Here is a 22,709-nt window from a genome sequence, read left to right as displayed (position 1 = left end):
TTTGGACTTCAGCTCCCAGAATCCCAGACTATTGGCCAACATGGCAGAGGCTTCTGGGAAATGAAGTCCAAATAATCTCTTAAAGGGAACAGTTTGGGGAACCACTGCCATAGAATAAAATGGTGGTGGTGGTGTGAGATTTAAGACTTCCACCCCAAAAGCTGTAAGGCAGGGAGGTGTCTAGCCTTCCCTCCCCTCCCTTGGGATCCTCGCCATCTCCAGAGCCTTCTCCCTTCTTCTCCTCTTCCAGCCTCCTTTCATTCACTGCCAAGAAGAGCCTTCGTTCCACCTGGGTCTGTGTTTTTGGAGGACCCATTTTGACAATGCACCCTTTTCTGGTGTTGCTGCTGTTTCCCTCCCCCATTGGTGGAATTTCGTTTCCGCTTCCTGTCACGTGCCTGAAGCCATGCCAGACTCCTGGCAGGCTCCAAACAGCACCATACAACAGTTTTGTGTTGTTGTGGGTGGTATTCCCTGCCTAGGAAAACCTTATGAAGCTTATGGGGGGTCACCTTAAGATGACAATTCCCACAATCCCCCCAAGGAGGATTCTGGGAGTTATAGTGTGCCTATAACAGGGATGTTATTGTGGGAGTCTACTACAGACCCCTCCCGTCAGACTGAGGAATGGGATGATGCCATTACGTATGGACAGATGACCATATACTTAGGATCTTATCACACGAAATCTTGAAAAGGGATTTAAATGAGATTTTAAAAAAACAACAAACCCAGAAATGTGGGAAGTTTATCACATGAAAAACTGCCAAAGTAAAACAACGCAAAGTGAAAGCTTAGGTAAAATGGAGAAATACTGCAGCTTTTTACTTCTGGGAAGTTCAGAAAGTAAAAAGCTGCAATTTTTCTCCATTTTACTTTCACTTTACCTTCACGTAATTTCACGTTAACAGTGACGTCGTGTGATAAAAGTTCCCACATTTTTTCTAATTTAAATCTCATTTAAATCCATTTTCTCTTTGGGACTTCCCTAGTGTGATAAGGTCCTTAGAAAGGAGAGCTGTAGTAACGATGGGTGATTTCAACTATCCTGATATTTGCTGGAAGTCAAACTCAGCAAAATCCTCAAGGTCTAGCAAATTCCTCACTTGCCTGGAAGACAATTTCATGGTCCAAAAGGTGGAAGAGGCAACAAGGGGGTCAGCTATTTTAGATCTGATCCTAACCAACAAGGATGACTTGGTTAATGGGGTGCAAGTGGTGGGATCATTAGGTGGAAGTGACCATGTTCTCCTGGAGTTTGTTATACAATGGAAAGGAGAATCCAGGAATAGTCAGACACACATACTAGACTTTAGGAAAGCTGATTTCAGTAAACTTGGAGAAATACTGGGGTGATCTCATGGTCAGGAATACTAAAAGAGAAGGGAGTTCAGGATGGATGGGAGTTTCTCAAAAGGGAGACACTGAAGACCTGTTGATCCATGAATTCCATAGGGCTTTCTTAGGCAAGGAAACCTCAGAGGTGGTTTTGCCAGGCCCTTCCTGTGAAATAATTCAGACTAAGAGTATTATGTCAGAACATAATTTGGGGGAACAGAGTGGTTCCCAATAGGCAAAGGGGTCGGGCAAGGCTTTTTGTTTGAAGAACCATAACGATCCCTATCTCCAATAGCATAAGCTACTGGATCAATTTGGATCGCACAGCCACCATTCAGGAAATGGAGGCGCCTCCATTTTGATCCAGAACGGTGGAGAATCAGAGGAGTAAGAGGAATCAGGGCCTCCAAGTCTCACACCTTCCCTTGAGCAACACTTGGCTCCAACCCACCATCTGAGAACCACTGACCTACAAGATCCTTTTGCAGACTTCATAACTGATCATAGTTTCAGTTAAGCTACAGTGTTTCTCTTTAACGTTTACATTTCAGGATCATCTCACTATTTAGTATATCCATTTTCTTGATAGATAGCATGCTACCATTGTTTCAGTCAACAGAGAAGGAGTCATCACAACACAGTTTTCCAGATAACTGAAAGTTTTATTGATTGACCCTATAAATGTGTGAGATGAAAAACACTGAAGCTTTTGAAGGAGAAACAGGCGCAAATTATACTATAACAGCTACGCAAGAAGCTCAATTCACTTCCATTTATTGCTGAATAAGCCTTTTGCATACACTAAGTTCTTGAACAAGGAAATTACAAGGGAAGACTAAAAAGAAAAAGAGCTGAATTGAATTATATTCGTAATTCCAGTCCATTAGCAGAGGTATGAATAAAGATAATGGCTTCATGGCACACTACATATATTACTACAAGAGTCCGTGCTACTGTACAAATAACAAAAGGAATCTTCTCAGGAAGGAGAATCATTTATGCTACAATAGACTAACATAGTTATTTCTTTAAAAATTTCTCCAGGGGCAATATTTTACAAACTAGGATATAAAGAAGGCTCCTAATCTGGGTGCAGTTGTTGACATAAAATGATACTCAGCATTTTCCTGTGTCCAAATTAGACATTTCTTCTATTCCTTTGTGAAATCTCTGGCCAGCTTCAAGGTTTTGGAAGGAGAGAAACTCATTCCATACTGCTTTCCCCTCCTCAGTTTTACTCCAGTAGAATATTGGATGGAGATTCAAAAGTTGCAGTGTGATTAAAAAAAAAAAATACATTCCTCACATTCTGTGCTTTCAAAGGCTTTCTTTCTAGGGTAGATTATTGGTGGTTTGTTAAATGTAACTGGTCAAGAAAGGCCAAATACAGAGCACTGTGGATGTATTTCCCCTGAGTAGATTCTCTAGAAGATTATCAAATATTACTGTCTTGCATGTGTTCTTCATTAAGCTGCAGGAAGTGAGCAAATGGTTTTCCATATTCAAAGCATCAGTAAGCCTTCTCTCCACTGTGGACACACAAGCACTGCATAAATGTAGAGGTGTTGTGAGGAAGAAAATTCACAATATTCCATTGATTCCATGAAGTTTCTCTGTTCTATTAAATGCTCTTATGGAATACATCTGTTTTCTGCAATGAAGGCTTCCATAATTTCTGTACAAAATGTTTGGTGTACCACAAAGTTGGCCTTACAAAGAAAATGCTTCCCACACACCTGGAATTTAAATAGATTCTCTCCTGTGTAGATTTGCTAGTAGTATACAAGACCAGAGGTGTAAGGAAAACATTTTAGAAATTACTGGCATCAATAGGATTTCCATGCTGCATGGACTTTCTGATGGCTCACAAGCTCTGAGTTGCGAGCAAAACCTTTTCCACATTCCAGGCATTCATATGGTTTCTCTCCTGTGTGTATTCTTTGGTGGATCTTAAGGTGTCCATTTCGGGCAAAATATTTCCCACACTCCTCACATTTAAATGGTTTCTCTCCTGTGTGGACTCTCCAGTGATACACAAGGTCTGAACTGCGAGCAAAACATTTTCCACATTCTTGGCATTCGTATGGTTTCTCACCTGTGTGAATGCTTCGGTGACCCATAAGGTGTGAGCTTTGGGTAAAACATTTTCCACATTCCTGGCATTTATATGGTTTCTCCCCTGTGTGGACTCTTTGGTGGTTGGCAAGTTGTGGACTGGAAGCGAAAGATTTTCCACATTCCTGGCATTTGTATGGTTTCTCTCCTGTGTGGACTCTCTTGTGGATTACAAGATGTGAACTGAAAGAAAAAGATTTCCCACACTCCTGGCATTTATATGGTTTTACTCCTGAGTGGACTCTCATATGCCTCCCAAGATATGCACTGGAAGCAAAGCATTTCCCACACTCCTGGCATTTATATGGTTTATCTTCTGAATTGATATTATCTCCTGCATGGACTTTCTGGTGCCTTCCGAGGTATGAGCTGTAAGAAAAGCATTTCCCACATTCTCGGCATTCATTTTGTTTGTCTCCAGTTTGCATTTCTTGGTAGTTTGCAAGAGATTGATTCTGAGAAAAACATCCCTCCCACTCCTGGCATTTACATGCATTCTCCCCAATATGGACTTTCCAGTGGTTCACAAGCTCTGTAAGGTAAGGAAACTGTTTTCTACACTCCTGGCATTCATATGGTTTCCCATCTGTGTGGACTGTCTCAGGCATTACAAAAGGTGACTTATGAGGAAAATATTTTTCACAAGCCTGGATTTCATACGGTTTCTCAGTTGAGTGAATTGCCTGAGGTGTCAAAAGGTATGAACTCTGACTAAAACTTTCTCCATGGTTCTGGCAGTTTTCCTGTTTTAATCCTGCTAGCAAGTGCTTCTGAAGGAGTGAACTGTAAGGAAAATGTTTTTCATTTTTCAAGCCTTTGAATGATTTGCTTTCCCTCCAGTTATCTGTTGGGATGAAGAACAAACACAGAAACAGGTAAATTGCTAGGCTTACGGAGGAAGAATTACAGGTGGGTTATAGACCGCCCATTTGGGGTGGTCTGCACCCGCCCCTTTCCCCGGTGTATCGGGGCCTCAGTGGCTAGAACGGCAGCCACTGAGGCCCCGATCCGCCGCTTTTCAGGCTGCGGGGAAGCAGCAAAACTCCGCTTCCCCGCAGCCTGAAAAGGGGTGTCCCTGGGGCTTCAAGCCCCAAGGACACCCCACGGCGGCGGGGAGGGGGAGAAAGGGGCCGCTTGGCCCCTTTCTCCATTGCTTCGCTGGGCGCAGCCGTCTGAAGGCTGCGCCCAGCGAAGCAAAGCGCCGCCGCAAACCAGCTCCTTCCTGGTCTGCGGAAAGGGCGCCCTAGGCGCCCTGGCGCGGAGTGAGGACATCACGTCTGCGCCGCCCTGTGTAGAGGCGGCGCAGCCGTGACGTCCTCATGACGGTGGCCGTCTGGAACGGCCGCCGTCATTTTTTACGCGCAGAGTGCGTATTAGGGTTAGGGAAGTGCGGAAGCACCGCACCTCCCTAACCCTAGTACGCGCTCCATGCGTACTTTAATGGCGGTTTGTAACCCGCCTTAGTCAACATAAATTATGTACATCCTCTGAATAATTTGCAGTCTCCAAGAAAATATTGGACATTGTGCATACTTCAGCATGATGGGAGTCACAATTTTGCATTTAGCCACAGCAATAAGCATGGTATGCAAGCAAACTCAGAACAAAATGCAGAAACCAGCAAAACAAGAAGGGAAATGTATATACTGTTCAATCATGATACTCATTCCACAAGTGACATTCAAGTGTGATTACAAATAAACTTAACAGTGTAGATTAACTACAAGCAGTAGTGTAGATATTATGTAGATAGGGAAAGGCAGGACAGTAAAATAATTACAATTATTACATAATAACTGTCCCAACCTTTTTATTAATATAATTTTATTAAGAAGCATGTAACAAATTTAATAATAGTTAAATTTAATTAATACTAAATATAATTTTATAGAATGTCAGAACCTGGAGACACCTCCATGACAAGTTACTCCCCTCACCTGATTGGTCTGCAGCAGCACTTGCACCTTCCTCAGGTTCTTGTTTACACAACCCATCTTTGTGTATTATGTTAGGAAATCCTGAACAGATATGAAGAGGGAGGTTAGCAGGTCCACCATGTTCCTTCCATTCATTTGTTGGAGCAACTGACTCTGGAATATTTCTTGAATGAAGCACAGAGAGCCAGAGTACCATTCTTAAATGTATACCTCCTGTGACAGGCATGGGTTGTCTAAGGAGAAGTTTGATTTCTCCTTTAGAGATATGGCCTTCCCTTTTTGTGGAAATGTATGGATATTTAATCCACTAAAACATATGATTTCTTTAAACCTGTGATTTCTTTAAACATGTGGCAGGCAGGCCTACCTAGTGATGCAAGGTGTTACTCCTTATCGAGGCTTCCTCAGCCTGGTGGCAATAACCACACTGGTTGGGAAACTAGGATTTGCAGTCAAACTCATTTGGAGGGCTTCAGCAAGTCTGTCCTTGTTCTTATTGTGACTAAACATAAGTACACATGTCTATTTAGGCTTCTGGGAATTAATATATCTCCAAATAAACAGTAATTTGAAGGGATAGGCCATAACTTGGTGGTAGAGCACATCCATTCCAGATAGACAGTAACAGATTCAATTCCCAAATGCCCAGTAATATTAGGGTGCATGTTATAACTCAGTGGTAGAACACATGCTCTGCATACAGACACAGTTCAGCTCCTGGCATAGTTCAACTCTTGACATCTTCAGCTAAAAGGATCAAGTAAGCAGAAGACTCTCCACCTGAGATCCTTGACACCACACAAGGTCCTACCAGATACCCCTCATCATGGATCTCAGAATATAGGTACCACATCCTCACCTGCATGACCACCAGTAGCATCTGCAGTTTCCTGCAAGTGATCCTCCTCCTCCTCATCTTCTTCCATTATTACCATGTTGGAAAATCCTGAAGGGAAAGGAAAAGAAAAGATGAAGCAGTCAGCAAGACTCAGCCTTTGGGCATTTTGCTTGAAAAGGTGGACCTAGTTTGGTAGTTCAGCCTAATATCTGAATAATGTTGAATTGTTTACAATGTCAGAACTTTGAAAAACTGCAGATGGCAAATTCGATCTAAAAAGAGACAATTTTCTCTTAGAAAGAGAGGGGCAAGATTGTGGTGGTGGGCACTGGGGACAGAAATGCCATTCCTGATATGTACACTGCCTATAAACCCACAAAAATCATTTCCACCTTCTTGTTTTCCCCACTTGCATGGAAATATATGCAAATTTTAAAACAACAAAATTACTATGATTAATAAGTTAAGATTTCTTCAACTAGTAGAAAATAAGATCCAGTGATTAAAGATATTATTTTGTAGCCATACCTTCCCCAACCAGAAAAGACCCTTTGTAGGGCATACCTTTTCCTGCACTCGTCTCTGGATAGCTCTCTGATTCCCGCTTATCCATGCTACATGGCTCCTCTTCTTGGTCCGACTGGGAAGGCACATCAGGAAAATCTGATCCAGAGAAAATAAATAAGAAAACTAAGTTGAGAAGAAACAGACTGATTACATGGATCAGGAGTGAGCAAAGTGCCCACAGTTCCACTGCCTTGCTGGAATATTTTGAACAACTGACCAAAAAGGTCCTCAGTTTAATTTTTCAGCTTAGATAGAAAGGCAGGAAGGTAGGGATGCCTTTCTTACACTGAGCCCTGGTGGCGCAGTGGTTAAATGCCTGTACTGCAGCCACTCAAAATCACAAGGTTGCGAGTTCATGACCAGCAAAAGGGCTCAAGCTTGACTCAGGCTTGCATCCTTCCAAGTTCGCTAAAATGAGTACCCAGATTGTTAGGGGCAAATTAGCTTACAGTTGTAAACTGCTTAGACATTGCTTAGGCGGTATGAAGTGGTATATAAATGAAGCTTGTTTGTGAAGCCTCCACTTATTATGACAAACATGCGTCATCTAAGCACAAAAAGGTTTGTTTTGCTTTCTCCTTTAGAGTGAGTTTTCCTTTTTTGGAGTGGTGTGGGTGGGAATGCATGCAAATTTAATCAACTAAAACATATGATTAATGACCTGTGATTACTTCAATCACATGATAGGAAAGCCTAGTGAAGCAAAGTCGAGCACCCTATCTAGCCTTCCTTAGTCTGGTGTCAATGATCCTACTAGCTAGGGGATTGTGGGGGTTTGAACTGAACTCATTTGGAGGGCACCAGCTTTTTGAATTTATTTATTTTATAACCTGCCTTTTCCCAAGGTGGTGTATAGCATTTTAAAAGCGCAATACACATTTTTAAAAACTCCTAGTACACAAGTTAAAACATAATTAAACTGAAGAACACAAGTGAAAAATAAGTTTAACACAGCATTACAAAAAGAGACTTAAAGATCTTTCCCTGGTGGTAGAAAGACAACAGGGAAGGGGCCAACTGGACCTCCTAAGGAACTGATTTCCACAACTGCAAGCAACCACCAAAGCACTCTCCTATGTTCTCACTAAATGCCCCTAAGATGGTGGTGGGGACTGAGAGAAAACCTTTCCCCAAAGATCTTAGAGCATAGATAAGCTCATATAGGGGGATACAATTTTCCAGATAAGAAAGCCCTCCCCTTTGTTCCCACCAAACAAGCCTAAGAAGGTGGTGAGACAAAGAGAAACACCTCTCCAAATCATAAAGCGAGATACGGCCCTTCAAATAACCTGGACCCAAGCCATATAACACTTTATAGGCCAAAACCAGAACTCTGAATTGTATCTGGAATTGGACTGCCAGCCAGTGGAGCTATTGCTACAAGGGAATTGCGTGCTCTCTATAGCCAACCCCAGTTAACAACTAGGCTGCAGCTCTTTGTGAAATTTCTGAGCGTTTTTCAAAGGCAGCTTCACATAGAGCACATTATAGTAATCCAAATGGGATGTAACCAAGTCATGTGTTACCTTGGCCAGATTTAATTTCTTCAAGAATGGGCATGGTTGGCACACTAACTTTATCTGTTCATTTCTGGTCACTGCTGAAACCTGGCCCAAGGCTGAATTCAAAAGTATCCACAAACTGCCAACTTGTATTTTTGCAGGGAATGTAACACCATCTAACATAGGCTGAATTCCTATTACCCAATCCATTCACTGACTGACCAAGAGCAGCTCTGTTTTGTCTGGATTAATTAAGAAACTGGCCTTTGCCCTTGCTCCACCCAAAAAGTGGCATCCCCAAAGGGGATGTCCTTTTGGTGTCACCCTCTTCAGTGGCAATCCCACCAGTAAAGAGCCCACTGCCTCAGGCTTAGATCCTCTTGCTGGAAGGGGACAGGCATCTGTTTGGCTGATTAGTCAGGCTCCTAGCTCAGTACCTGCAGCCTTGTTGGCTGGCCAGGCAGTCTAGTAAGCAGAAAGCAATATACAGAAAGCGCGGGGGGGGGGGGGGAGAGCCCATAGAAGCAGCAAGCGGGTAGACAGACACATAAGCTGGCAGAAAGGCAGAGGCCTGTCTTCTCTGAGGGGGTGAAGGTTGCCCTGGTCCTTCTTGTGACTAAGCAAAAGCACATGTGTATGTTAAGGCCACTGGGAAGGCCAAATATAAGTACCACACTCTCACCTGCACGACCACCAGTGACTTCTGCACTTTCCTCCTGGTGATCCTCTTCTTCAACATCATCATCTTCCATTACTACAATATCAAGAAATCCTGAACAGAAGGGAAGCGGCAAGAAGAAGCAGTCAGTAAGGCTACCATGTCCAGCCGCTGACTGGCTGCAGCATTAAGCATCGGAAATATTGTTTGACTGGCAGAAAAGGTGCCCCCACTTTGGTAGTTCAGCCTAATGTTGAACGCTGAATTATTGTTATAATAACTCAAAACCTTAAAAACTTACAGATGGCAAATGCCATCTAAGAAGACACATTTGCTCTTGGAAAGAGAGAGGCAAAGTGGGTCTGTGTAGGGACAAGGGTTGGGACAAGAATGCTTCTCCTGATATGAAGCCTGTCTATAATCTAAACACTCACATAAACATACACACACACACAAAATATTTCTTCCTTCTTCCTATAGACTGATCTTCCCTTCTATATGGAAATATATACAAACGTTAATAAAGTAAAACTAATATTATTGAAATTCTTTAATCAGTAGAAAATGTAGTAATTAAAGATGTTATTTCAGACATCCTTTCCCAACTGGGAAAGGCTTTTCAAAGGCCAAACTTTCACCTGGACTGCCCTCTGGAGAGCTCTCCGATTCATCCTCATCCAAGCTGCTTGACTCCTCTTCTTGGTCCAGCTGAGCAGGCACATCAGGAGAACCTGATCCAGAGAAAGGGAGCAAGAAAACCAGGTTAAGAAGGAATAGATTGATCTCAAAGGCTGGGTGGGTAACCATATGGCCTCACAGTACATGGACATTTTTTTGTGTGGCCCCTGAAGACTTTCACCCATCTCCCCAATTTTTAAAAAAATCAGGGCAAAATACATCATATAGAAAGGCCCCAAATAACTGTGGGAAAACAGAAAAAAATACAACCACCCCACAATACCCTACTACCTTAAATACCTCTATTTTCCTCTACAAGCCTCTCAAAATGGTGACAGGAACTGATGCAACATAATTTCCCATTACCATTTTTGAGATGGTCTGCAGAGGTAAATGGAGGTATTTGGGCTTGATGTGGGGGAAGGTCTGGAAGGAGAAACCGACCCCTCATGTGTGGCCTGGCCACTCCCAGGACCCCACTTTTTTGCTTGACTGGCAGAAAAGGTACTTTCAATTTAATAGTCCATCCTAATACTTGAATAATGTTGAATTATTTTTAATCCCATCACTTCAAACACCTGATGATGGAGAATTCCATCCAAGAAGCAGCATTCTCTCTCCTGGAAAGAGAGAGGCAAAGTGCTAGTATGGATTTGGGGACAGAAATGCCTCCCTTGACATGGAACCAGTTTATTATCTAAAGACACTCACATACAACCTGCTTCTCCCTTTTCCCTTTAGAGTGATATTCCCTCTTATATGGAAATATATACAAGACTTAATACAGCAAAATTAATATGGTTAATAAATTAAGAATCCTTTAATCAGTAAAGGACCTAGTGATTAAAGATGTTATTTCTAAGGCCATACCTTCCCCAACTGGGAAAGGCCCTTGACAGGCCATACCTTCCCCTGGATTGGTCTCTGGGGAACTCTCTGATCCCCCCTCATCCAGGCCACATGACTCCTCTTCTTGGTCCAGCTGGCTGGGCATATCAGGAAAACCTGATCCAGAGAGAGGAAGCAAGAAAACTACATAAAACAGAAACACACTGATCTCAAAGGCCAGCTCACAGTCCCTGGGTCCCACTTTTGTGGCCTCAGAAGGCCTCCACATCACCCCAATGTTGCTATTAAAAAACTGACATCATCTTTGAACACTAATACACCCACACCATTCCCAGAACCCCCTTGTATCCCCAAATACAGTGGGCTCTTGGTATTGCCTGGGGTTTGGTTCCAGGACCCTTTGTAATACCAAAATCTGTGGATGCTCAAGGCCATTATATACAATGTCATAGTAAAATAGTGTCCCTTACATAAATTGTAAAATCAAGGTTTGCTGACTGTACCCCATTTTCCTCTGCAGCCCTCTCAAAATGGTGACAGGAAGCAATGTGTGACATTTCCTGTCTCGATTTTGAAAGGGTCTGCATAGGTAATTGGAGGCATTTGGGCTTTATGCAGGGGTACGGTGCCCATGGGGGGGGGGTCTGGAGGGGAAAACTGGCCCACAGTCACACAGTTGCCCATCCTTATTGAAGGCCAAAGGAAATAACAGATTTGGGGATGCTTCTGAAAAGGAGGGGAAGGTGTGGTCCCCTCCAGGTGTTGCTAAACTGCAACTCTGACCAGGTCCTGTGGAGGCTGGATCTCTTAGATCTCTCATACTAGGATCTTTCAGATCCCCTCACACTAGGTCTCTTGGATCCCACACTGTGTCTTTCAGATCCCATCGATTGGCACTAAATTATGTGACCACCACAAGGTTTCATTCTTGCCTTATGACAAGTAGTTTAAGGCTTCTTTTAGCTTAGAACTATCTCTCTAACCCTTGGTCCTCCCACTGACTTATGTCTCTTTATTACTAAGTGTTTTTATTAATTAATGATTAAACACAAATCACTTCAGGCAGTGGCACTTCCTTTGTAAACAAAAATAACTTTTATTAACAGGAAGAACCTACGATGGTCTCTCTTTTGATAGTTTGTTCACAAAGCTTATGGTTACGAAGTGTGTATTGCATCTCTGGTTACAAATTGACATTGTTTCAGTTCACTCAAGGACTTCAGTTACTCTCTAACTGTGTTTTAGTTCTAACTGTGTTTTAGTTCTAACTGTGTTTTAGTTCTTTCCACACACCTTCCAATAAAGCTTGTTCAGTAGGAGTATAAATCCTATGAATCCCTAGCTTTATTCATACATTACAGTTGTACAGAATAATGTGGATCTGAGCCTTTCCTTCACTGGCTCTTCACTGCGCAAGGCACTTAATGATTAAAACTGATTTCACAGGACTTCTTCTGAAATCCCTCCTCCTTATATGGGAATCTGAATCCCCCTAAACTTTTACTGCCAACTACACTGTTGGCAGTTCTAAGACACACTCCTGCCCCAGCAGCCTTGACACACTCATCTCCTCTTAACAGATCCTCCTCCCTTTTATAGCCGCTCATCAGGCAGGACCAGACTTTTTTGTCAGCCTGACTTCAATTGGCTGTTTGGATATTCCAAACTGCCAGTGTCTCTCCTCAGCTCCAGCAGCAACAACAACAACAATAATAGTAATGACATCCCATATTACCTCTCACTAGAATCATAGAATTGGAAGAGACCCCAAGGGCCATCCAGTCCAATCCCCTTCCATGCAAGAATACACAATCAAGGCACTCCTGACAGATGGCCATCCAGCCTCTGTTTAAAAACCTCCAAAGGAGAGTCCACCACCCTCCGAAGGGGTACGTTCCACTGTCAAATAGCTCTTCTGTCAGGAAGTTCTCCCTAATGTTGAGGTGGAATCTCTTTTTCTATAGTTTGAATCCATTGCCCTAGTCCCTGGAGCTGCAGAAAACAAGCTTGCTCCATACTCAATAGGACATCCCTTCAAATACCCAAACAGGGCTACCATATCACCTCTTAACCTTCGCTTCTCTGAACATCCCCAGCTCCCTAAGTTTCTCCTCATAAGGCATGATTTCCATACCCTTGACCATTTTAGTTCCCCTCCTCTGGACATGCTCCAGTTTCTCCACATCCTTTTTGAATTGTGGTGCCCAGAACTGGACGCAGAATTATTCCAGGTGAGGCCTGACCGAAGTATAATAGAGTGGCACTATTACTTAACTAGATATAGGCACTATACTTTTATTGATGCAGCCTAGAAATGCATTGGCCTTGTTAGCTGTCGCATCACACTGTTGACTCATGTTCAACCTGTGGTCTACTAGGACTCCTAGATCCCTTTCACATGGACTCTGTCAACCCAGGTGTCTCCCATCCTATATCTATGTATTTAATTTTTTCTGCCTAATTGGAGTACCTAAAATTTCTCCATATTGAAATTCATTTTAGACATTATTGCAAATATATAATACGCACAATTTGCTTTTATGTTTCCTCACCTTTATTGTGCTGCGATGTAACCTCCATTTTCTTAAAGACAAGCTGGCTTGGAAACCACAGATCCTGCTGCAGTCAGAAGATGGAATCAGGCTTGACAAATGGAAATTTTGCTTAAAAGGGGACAAAGTGAGAAAGTTTTCAGATGGGATTTGAAGCACGGAGTTGTGCAATCTGAGCTAACCAATAGAGATGTTTTCTTCTAACACAGTCTTCCCCTTCAGGTTCCCAAACAGTAACAAGAGGCTTTTGGCTCAATTCAAGCAATCTTCTTCTGCAATCCTTGCTCTGGGCCTGGAGGGGGGCTGCAATTGTATTTCCCACTCCTAACCATGGGTTAATATTTTTATGTAACACAAACTTGCCTTTTTTTACAGAACTCATAGTAGTGCAGCTAAATATGAATTTTAAAATTCTATACACTGGACTATTAAAATAAAAACCAATATAATATTTAAGTGCAATTAAATGTAGTGGTTTGAGTGCTGGACTAAGACTCTGGAGAATAGGGTTCGAATCCCTGATCAGCCATGCAAACCCACTGGGTGACCTTGGGCAAGTCACATGCTCTATGCCTGAAGAGAAGGCAATGGCAAACCTCCTCTGAACAAATCTTGCCAAGAAAACCCCATGACAGGTTCTCCTTAGGGTTGCCATAAGTCGGAAAATGACCTGAAGGTACACAACAACAGCAGACAAAAAAGTAGTTGGCAAGGAAATACAGATCTTATGACTCTAAAAAACAAAAAACAAAAGTTAATGTAAAAAGCCCTGGCACATGAGGGTGAGAAAGGATGCAAAACTGAGGTTTGTTTCTGAAGGCAGAGAAGGCACAGATGGTATAAAGTTAGGGGAGAGCCGTAAGAAGGATAGGACAGTCGGGGGGGGGGGGGCAGAGCTGAATAGGATTTTTGAGAAGCTGTGAATTGTTGAGAATCAAGAGACCACAAGGGCCATCCAGTCCAACCCTCTGCCATGCAGGAACTCTCTATCGAAGCATACCCAATAGATGGCCAATCCAGCTTCTGTTTGAGACTCAGGTGCTATGTGTTATCTGTTGTTGTACGCCTTCAAGTAATTTCTGACATATGGCAACCCTTAGGCAAATCTAGCAATAGCAAGTACATTTCTACACCGCTTATCAGTTTACAAAGTGTAAGCTAATTGCCCCCAACAATCTGGGTACTCATTTTAGTGACCTTCTCGGAAGGATGCAAGCCTGAGTCGAGCTTGAGCCCTTTCGCTAGTATTGAACTCACAACCTTATGGTTTTGAGTGAGTGGCTGCAGTACAGGCATTTAACCACTGTGCCACCAGGGCTCTTATTTTTGGCAAGCTTTGTTTGGAGGAAGTTTGGCATTGCCCTCTCCTAAGGCTGAGAGCATGTGACTTGGCTAAGATCACCTAGTCATGACTGAGCAGGGAATCAAGCCCTGGTTTCCAGAGTCATAATCCAACACTCTAACACTCTAACCACTATGCCATGGTAGCTCTCAATGTGTTATCTAAAAGTACCTTAATAAATATGAAAAGCCAGAGATAACTGTAAAAAAAGAATAAATAAGTGGTAGTTTATTAAGACACAAGTGTGTCTAAATGTGTCTTAAAACACACTTCATAAAGTCTACCTTTCCTAAATGCTTGGGACCAGAAGTGTTTTGGATTTTTTCAGATTTTGGACTGTTGGCATATACATCATGGGTTATCTTAGAGATGGGACCAAGTCTAAATATGAAATTCATTTAAGTTTTGAATATACCTTAGACATATAGCCTGAAGAGGTTCGGTAGCTGAATACACTGTCTGACTTTAAAAGAGCATTAAAAATCTTCTGGCAGGCTTATCCAAATGATTTTTAAGTTGTGAATTTTAAAAGATGGATTTTAAATGCAGATTGCTTTAATATGTGTATATCTTATTGGTCTTTTTAAACTAATGTGTGTTTTAAATAATGTTGTTTATTAATTGTTGTTGTCCCCCACCTCTATCCACGGAGAAAGGTGGGTAAGAAATTTATTATTATTATTACAGACACAATATTTTAACAATTATTTTGTGCATGAAACAAAGTTTATCTACATCGAACCATCATAAAGCAAAGGAGTCACTATTTCAACCATCCATGTGGACAATTTTGGACTCTAGTATTGCAGTCTGGCATGGTGGTTTGAGTGTTGACCCACAACCCTGGAGACTAGGGTTTGATTTCTGTTCAGTCATGAATCCCACTGGGTGACCTTGAGCAAGTCACGCTCTCTCAGTCTCAGGGGAAGGCAATGGCAAACCTCCTCTGAACAAACCTTGCCAAGCGAACTCCATGATATTCACCTTAGGGTTGCCATAAATCAGGAATGACTTGAAGGCACACAGCAGCAGCAAAAATTTGAATATTTGGAATTCTGGATACAGAAGACTCAACCTGTATCACATGCAAAGGGATTTTGCAGCACTTTTGAGACTAACTGCACGGTCCCTTTGTATACAGATATTCCAGACTGACACTGCTATGTTTCTGAATTCAATCTGTATTGTCCACATTCATAAATTAAACAGTGCACAAGCTTTTCTTTATGGAGAGTCTACACATCAGCTTCACAACCCTGAAATAAGGGGACATTGCTTACAACAGGAGAGGGCAAAGTGCAGGCTGCATAAGGCCCTCCAAAGCCAAAAGGGTGCCATCCTCTGCCCCCCCCCCCCCAAGTGGAGACTCTCCCTACTTTAAACAGCTAGTAAGGCTTGCTGCATCTTGGCACAGACAAGCCTGGGCAACCAAATGTTATGCAAATGCTTCCTTGCATCCTCCTCCCTCCCTCCATTTTGTTGCTGTTGTGTGCCTTCGAGTCCTTTCTGACTTATCATGGGGTTTTCTTGGCAAGCTTTGTTCTGAGGAGGTTTGTCATTGCCTTCCCCTGAGGCTGAGAGCATGTGACATAAAATATTTCACTCACCGCTCGCAAACGTTTCCACTCCCTCCTTCCAGTGCTCTCCCAGCTTCAAATCCCTTCTCTCGCAAATGCTCCCACCATTTTGCTTTGCTCATTCTAGTCCTGTCTTAAAACTGCACCAAAATTAAATTTCATTAAAATTAAAATGGCATTCCTTGCTTGCAAACGCTCCCACTCCCTATTCCCTCCCCCACACCTTCCAGTCCTGGCTGCAAAGTAATTACTCTGTATTCATTTTACAAAACAATTACTGTAATGAATTTTTAATTTTTTTAAAAAAGGTATGCCTCCCCAGCCCAACTTATTAGTTCTAGATCCCTGGATGCAGCCCCAATGGAGTTGACTTGCAAGGGAGGCCAAACCCAAGGAGAAGACAAGCTTTGTTGGGTGCCTTCAAGTCCTTTCCGATTTATGGTGATCCTAAGGCAAATCCATCATGGGGTTTTCATGGCAAGATTTGTTCAGAGGAGGTTTGAATTGCTTACACTGAGGATGAGACTTGCCCAAGGTCACACTGTGGGTTTCCATGGTCAAAAGCAGGGATTCGAACCCTGGTCTCCAGAGTCATAGCCCAGCGCTCAAACCACTACACCACACTGGCTGTCTTTCCTTTGCAATTAAAGGACACCAAACCTAGGGTTACAGTTAAACCTCTCATCAAAATCCTGGGGTGGGGGTGGGTGGGATTAAAGGACATATATATTTCTGCCTTTAGGAAGGGCATTATTAGTTGTTGTTGTTGTTATTGTTGTTGTTATTATTATTATTATTATTATTATTATTATTATTATTAACTACATTGTTTCTACAGTGTAGATGAACCCAGAATTTTCATGGGGGGAGTTATATAGTGTAGCTCTATCCTATGGAAACCTGGGATTTGTAGTTTTACAAGGTCTTTAGCCTCCTCTGCCAAAGAGTGCTGGTGCCTTGCAAAACTACTTATTCCAGGATTCTGTAGGACGGAGCTATGGCAATTAAAGTGGTGTCAAATTGCATTATTTCTACAATGTAGATGCATCCAAAATCTTCAAAAGGGGTGGGGGGGTTAAGTAGTGCTGCCAGGCATTCAAAACAGTAATATGGGACAGTTGAAATTCATGATACCCAGAGCTGACAAAGAAGAAACAGTTAATAACTCATTTCAAACCAAATCAAAGTATTGATTTCAGTTAACCTAGCCATGGGTTTTTCTATAAAATGAACACATGGTCCACCTTCATAAATTAAATGATGCACATATTTGTATCTTTATGAAGGGCCTCCATACCCTTTTTGGCATCTTACTCAGTCTATAGAAAAGGAAGTTTTCCAACCGTCAAATAAGGCAGTATGTCTTATTGTAATATTATAAATATAAATACACAAGACATACACACACACATTCCAACCTTCAAATAAGGGGTTATTTCTTATAATTATACAATACACAATAAATACACAAGATATACATACACAGGAGAGCCAGCATGGCACAGTGGTTTGAGTGTTGAACTTTGACTCTGGAGACCATGGTTTGAATCCAGTTCAGCCATTTAAACCCACTGGGCAACCTTGGGCAAATCACACTCTCTCAGCCTCAGGGGATGGCAATGGCAAACCCCCACTGAACAAATCTCACCAAGAAAAACCCTTGACAGGTTCGCCTTAGGGTCACCATACTTCCAAAATGGCTTCAAGGCACACAACAATAATGTATACATACTACACATACACACACAGATTTTCCAACCCTCAAATGGGGGGGGGGGCATCCCTTATAATAATATAGTACACAATGCACACACACACGAGAACTAATGTGTTGAAGTGGTTTGAGTGTTGGACTAGGACTCTGGAGACAAGGATTCAATTCCCAGCTCAGCCATGAAACCCACTGGGTGACCTTGGTTGAGTCACACTCTCTCAGCCTCAGAAGAAGGCAATGGCAAGCCTCCCTTGAACAAAGCTTGCCAGGAAAACTGCATGATAGGGTTGCCTTAGGGTGCCATAAGTCAGACATGACTTGAAGGTACACAGCAACATACACATGCAAACAGAGACACACTTTCCAACCCACACTTCAAGGCACACTGCAACAATGTATACATACTATACACACACAACCGTTTTCCAATCCTCAAATATGGGGGCATCCATTGAAATAATATAATGCACAATACACACACATACACGAAGGCCAGCATGGTGTGTAGCCTATTCTATTCTTCTAGACAAGTGTTGGCGTATGACACTGCAGACCAGGGTTCGATTCCCAGCTCAGTCACAAAACTGGGTGACTTTGGGCAAGTCACATGCTCTCAGCCTCAGGGGAAGGTAATGACACCCCCCCCCCTTGAACAAAGCTTGCCAAGAAAACTCCCTAAAATAACTTGAAGGCACACAAGTCATTTTTATACAAACACACATACACTATATATTACGTGTGTGTGTGTGTGTGTGTGTGTGTGTGTGTGTGTGTCTTGTGAGCCCCCTTGGGAGAAAGGTAGCGTAAAAACAAAACAAATAAATAAAATAATATATATACACACACACAATCTCATATATATATATATATATATATATATAGCATATATGTCTGTATATATTTATTCTTCCTCTGCCTTTTCTTTTTTTAAAATATATATATCATTCATCTATTTATTTCATCTTTATGCAACCTTTCTCCCAGAAAGTATTTTACACACACACACACACACACTTGATATGGAACCTCTGTGTGTGTTTATATATAATCTGAAGGTTTGGATGAAAGGCTTAAAAGGCACCCTTGGTAAGGAGCCTCTGTGTGTTTTTTAAAATATCCATCTATCTATCTGGGCCAGTTTTAACCCTTTCACCCAAATCTCTAAACCAGGAATGTCTGTCTGTCTGAATCCGGTTTCCTTCCTACCTTCCTTCCTTCCTGATCCCCACCATCAAACTCTCCCTCCATTTTGCCTCCCAATCCAGACGCTGCTGGACTCCTTTCCTTCATTTGAGGCTGAGAGAGGGTGACCCCCCCCAGGCCACCCACCTTATGATGAGAGCCAGCGTGGCTTTTGGGTGGGAGTGGCGGGTTCGAATCCTGCCCTGTCTGGGTGACCTTGGGCAAGTCATGCTCTCTCAGCAGCAGCAGCAGCAGCAGCAGCAGCAGCAACGCCTTTGTTGTGTGCTCCTTCTTCCAGAGGAAGGCTTCTTATTATGGCGGCCGCCCTGGATCACGAGGTTTCCTTGGCAAGATCTCTGTCTCCAGAGGGTTGTGTCTTTTTTGTTGGTTGTTTTCTTTGGGCCTTGGCCTCCCTCTGGGGCTGAGAGGGTGTGACTCCCCCAAGGTCGGGGGGGGGGGGAAATAAAACACACAAAGGAAGAGAAGGAGGAGAGAGAAAAGCTTGCTGCTGCTGTCAATGGTGCAAAACATACTGCAGGAATAACCCAGTCTGAAAGCGCTTTAACTGCCCTGGCTCAATGCTAGGAAATCCTGGGAACTGTAGCATTGTGAGACATTGAGCCTTCTCTGCCAGAGAGCTCTGAAGAGACCACAACAAACTGCAATTCCCAGGATTCCTTAGCACTGAGCCAGGGCAGTTAAAGCGGTCTCAAACTGAATTATTCCTGCAGTGTGTTTTTGGGACCATTGTTTCCCAGTAATGGTGACCCTTTCCTGGGTTTTCTTGGCAGGGTTGTTGTTTCAGAGGAGGCTCCCCTGAGGCTGAGAGGCTGGGACTCCTTCAAAGTCACCCAGAAAACAAGAAGAAGAAATAAAAAGGAGGAGGAGGAGGCGAGAAAAGGCTGCTGTTGCTTCTCAGAAATGGTGGCTCTTTTTCATGGGGTTTTTCTTCTTAGGTCCAAAACACACACTGCAGAAGAAGACACCAGCTTTAACTTGCCCTGGTTTAATATTAGGGAAGTCCTGGGGAAATGTAGTGTTTGCTGAGACATCGATAGTTTTAAATTAAGGGATAAACAGGATATTTAATTTTTAGTTATGTTATGTATTTAATTTATGTATCTTATTGTATCTTATATGTATTTGTATTATGTATGTATTGTATCTTATGCATTGTGGGAAGTGTAGTGTTTGTAGAGATATTTAGTTTTAAATTAAGGGAAAAGAGGATATGTAATTTATAGTTATGTATGTGTTACGTATTTATTTTATGTTTCTTATGGTAACTTGCTTCGATTCTTCTGAAAATCTTAACATAACAATAATAATATGACTAAGTTAAATTATTAAACATTAAATATTAAACAAACTATAAAATAAAATTTATAATAAATATTAAATGAATAAATTATTATTAAATAAATATTATTATTATTAAATAAATTAATATTAAATAAAAATAATGTTAAATAAAAATATAAAATAAAATTTTCCATAGCCAGAGGTGGAAATTAGAACCCTGGTCTCCTATAATAATAATATATTTATTATTATTATTATTATTATTATTATTATTATTATTATTATTTTATATATTATTTTAGAAAAGTATATATTATTTATTATTAAAATAATATTTTATTTATTATTAATAGTTTTTTTATTTAATTAATATTGTTATTGTTATCATTATAAAGTCGCCCAAAAGCACCAAAAGGGCTTGACCTTGGGAGGGTCACACTTTCTCAGCCAAAAATATAAAACAAAGCCCCTCTGGGCCCATTTTCATAAACAACAAAGGCAGCATCTCTCCCCCTTTGTCTCCTTTCTTATTTATGGCTGAACCTTCCCCTTTCATACCCACCTTTTCCTTTCTCTCCTTCCACCAGGCTTCTCCTCCTCTCTCTCTCTCTCTCTCTTTCTTCCTCTGCCTCTTCTTCTTCTTTCTATCACTGGGCGGAAGTTGGAGCCTCACTTCCGGTCACGTGGCAACAGGCACCTGAAGCCATGGCAGCTTACTGGCAAGCGCCAAAGAACAAGCGGCTGAGTACAAAGTCCTAGCAGTGCATTGGCTTGCCCCACTTCCGGTCACGTGGTGAAGCCATGCCAGCTTCCTGGCAGCAGAGGAGCCAAAGAACCAAGAGGCTGAACATAAAGTCACAAGCACACAGAAGAGAGAGAAAGCCTCTTATGGCCCTCCATTTCAGCCTCCTCTCCAGGAGGGATTCCAAAGTGTCCTCCATTTTGAGCATGGGAGTGTGTTTTTAGACTTTGTTTGGGAATGTCCTCCATTTTGGGCATGGCTAAGAAGCAGGGGTTTCCATGGACAGGAGTGGGGTTTAGACCTTTTATCCCACTGTTGCCCCCAAACTGTCACAGACCCTTTTAAAAGCCTTTGTTTCAAAAGGCCTTATATTGGTAACATGGATATATAATTCACATTACTAAAACAACATCAAAACTTTATTAAACAGATATTCCAAACAAAAGACACTTAAACGTGTGTCAATAAAGCAATTGTTGTTTCCTGCACTTGTGTTACTTGTTCCAGTTGGTATGTTTACTTTCTTAGTTTTCAACTTTGTTACAATGGCAGTTTCCGTAGTAGAGTATCAATGTTACTATTCCCAAGGACACTCACACAGTCCTCCTTCTGGCTTATGTTCCCTAATTAATAATTAAGAGTGTTTTTCAGACTATTTGGGAATGTCCTCCATTCTGAGCATGGCTAAGAAGCAGGGATTTGTATTTATATTAGTTGTTTTTAGCTTTTGTTTGATCACGTCCCAACATTTTTTCTTGAAGGTCCCCCATTTTGAGCAGGACTAAGAAGCAGGGGTTTATATTTATAGGAGTGTTTTTGGCTTCTGTTTGGTAATGTCCTACCTTTTTCTTGAAGGCACACAACAACTGCAAGAGGGATTCAGCCTAGTCTGGTGGCTCACAGGGTGACCAGAGGTCCTCCTTTTCCAGGACATGTCCTCCCTTTGAACCTTCTCTCAGTAGGAATCCCAAAATGCCCTCCATTTTGAGCACTCATATTCATTCATAGAGAGAACTTTAAGAAGCTATATCTCTTGTCTGTTTGTTCTCAGTTGGTGAGCAATTAAATAACTAATCGCCACATCCTCCCCAAACAACATCTTGTTTAAATTGCCGATACTAAATCCAGTACTTGATCCCATTCAATTCTCCTGGTGTTGTCTATAAGGTTCTGAGCTCAGTGGGGGACGTTTGGTCCTTCGATCTCAATCCTGGATCTGTCTGATGCTCTGCTCAAGCATTAAGGAGATATTTAGGGATGGTGGAAGGCCTTGATTTGGTTGGGATGTGATTGTTGCCAACAAGCCTCGAAGATAATTCCCCAAACGTTTGGCCAAAACTCACCAAATCCCCCCCCCCATATCTCACCAAATACTTATTTCAACTCTCAAAACTACCATTAAAACCAATCACCAAAATCACACCAAAGGCTCTGAAAAGTACCCAGATTGGCAACCGATGACTTCAGGCAGCAAAATCTCAGGGGTCAGCATGGAAAGGCCAACGTGGCAAAAGAAAGGCCAAATTATTTCAGATGGAAAGTCTGATCTCTTGGAGAGCCAGCAATAAAGACCAAGTGTTGGAATCCAAACAAAGAGAATCAGGATGTAGAGAGATCTTGTAGCACCTTTGAGACTAACTGAAAGAAAGAAGTTGGCAGCATGAGCTTTCCTAGACTTCAGTCTTCTTCTTCAAATGCATTTGGAGTGGAGGCCAGGCAGAGACATATATATATAAGCCATTGATATGTGAGGATGTCAATACAAATTACAAATCCTTTGTGCATGAAGTGGCATAATAATAATATGCATCTGAGG

The 22,709-nt window shown here is 42.0% G+C and overlaps 2 protein-coding genes across 5 annotated transcripts in view; one reads left to right on the top strand and one right to left on the bottom strand.

The window, feature by feature from the left end:
• The window catches only part of LOC149320848 (uncharacterized), a 93,368-nt gene that overhangs the window by 46,475 nt on the left and 24,184 nt on the right, over window positions 1–22,709 (top strand). The window lies entirely within an intron of this gene.
• Window positions 1,980–20,794, bottom strand: LOC149320850 (uncharacterized). Of its 4 annotated transcripts, none has more exons than XM_089504951.1 (9): window positions 20,714–20,794; window positions 13,035–13,145; window positions 10,504–10,638; window positions 9,594–9,686; window positions 8,980–9,069; window positions 6,793–6,891; window positions 6,250–6,336; window positions 5,391–5,471; window positions 1,980–4,297 (listed from the first exon to the last, which is right to left on the bottom strand). In XM_089504951.1, the coding sequence occupies exons 2-9, from the start codon at window positions 13,060–13,062 to the stop codon at window positions 3,165–3,167; spliced, it is 1,746 nt and encodes a 581-aa protein (XP_089361077.1). In that variant the 5' UTR covers window positions 13,063–13,145; window positions 20,714–20,794; the 3' UTR covers window positions 1,980–3,164. The 4 variants fall into 4 exon arrangements, with proteins under 4 accessions (XP_089361077.1, XP_089361079.1, XP_089361078.1 ...); XM_089504953.1 differs by having other exon boundaries at window positions 10,540–10,638; XM_089504952.1 differs by lacking the exon at window positions 20,714–20,794 and adding an exon at window positions 18,997–19,213.

This window comes from Sceloporus occidentalis, unplaced genomic scaffold, assembly GCF_023333645.1.
Source record: "Sceloporus occidentalis isolate IW3139 unplaced genomic scaffold, rSceOcc1.0.p SCAF_1, whole genome shotgun sequence".
Lineage (NCBI taxonomy): Eukaryota > Metazoa > Chordata > Lepidosauria > Squamata > Phrynosomatidae > Sceloporus > Sceloporus occidentalis.
This window is presented reverse-complemented; position numbering and strand designations above follow the sequence as displayed.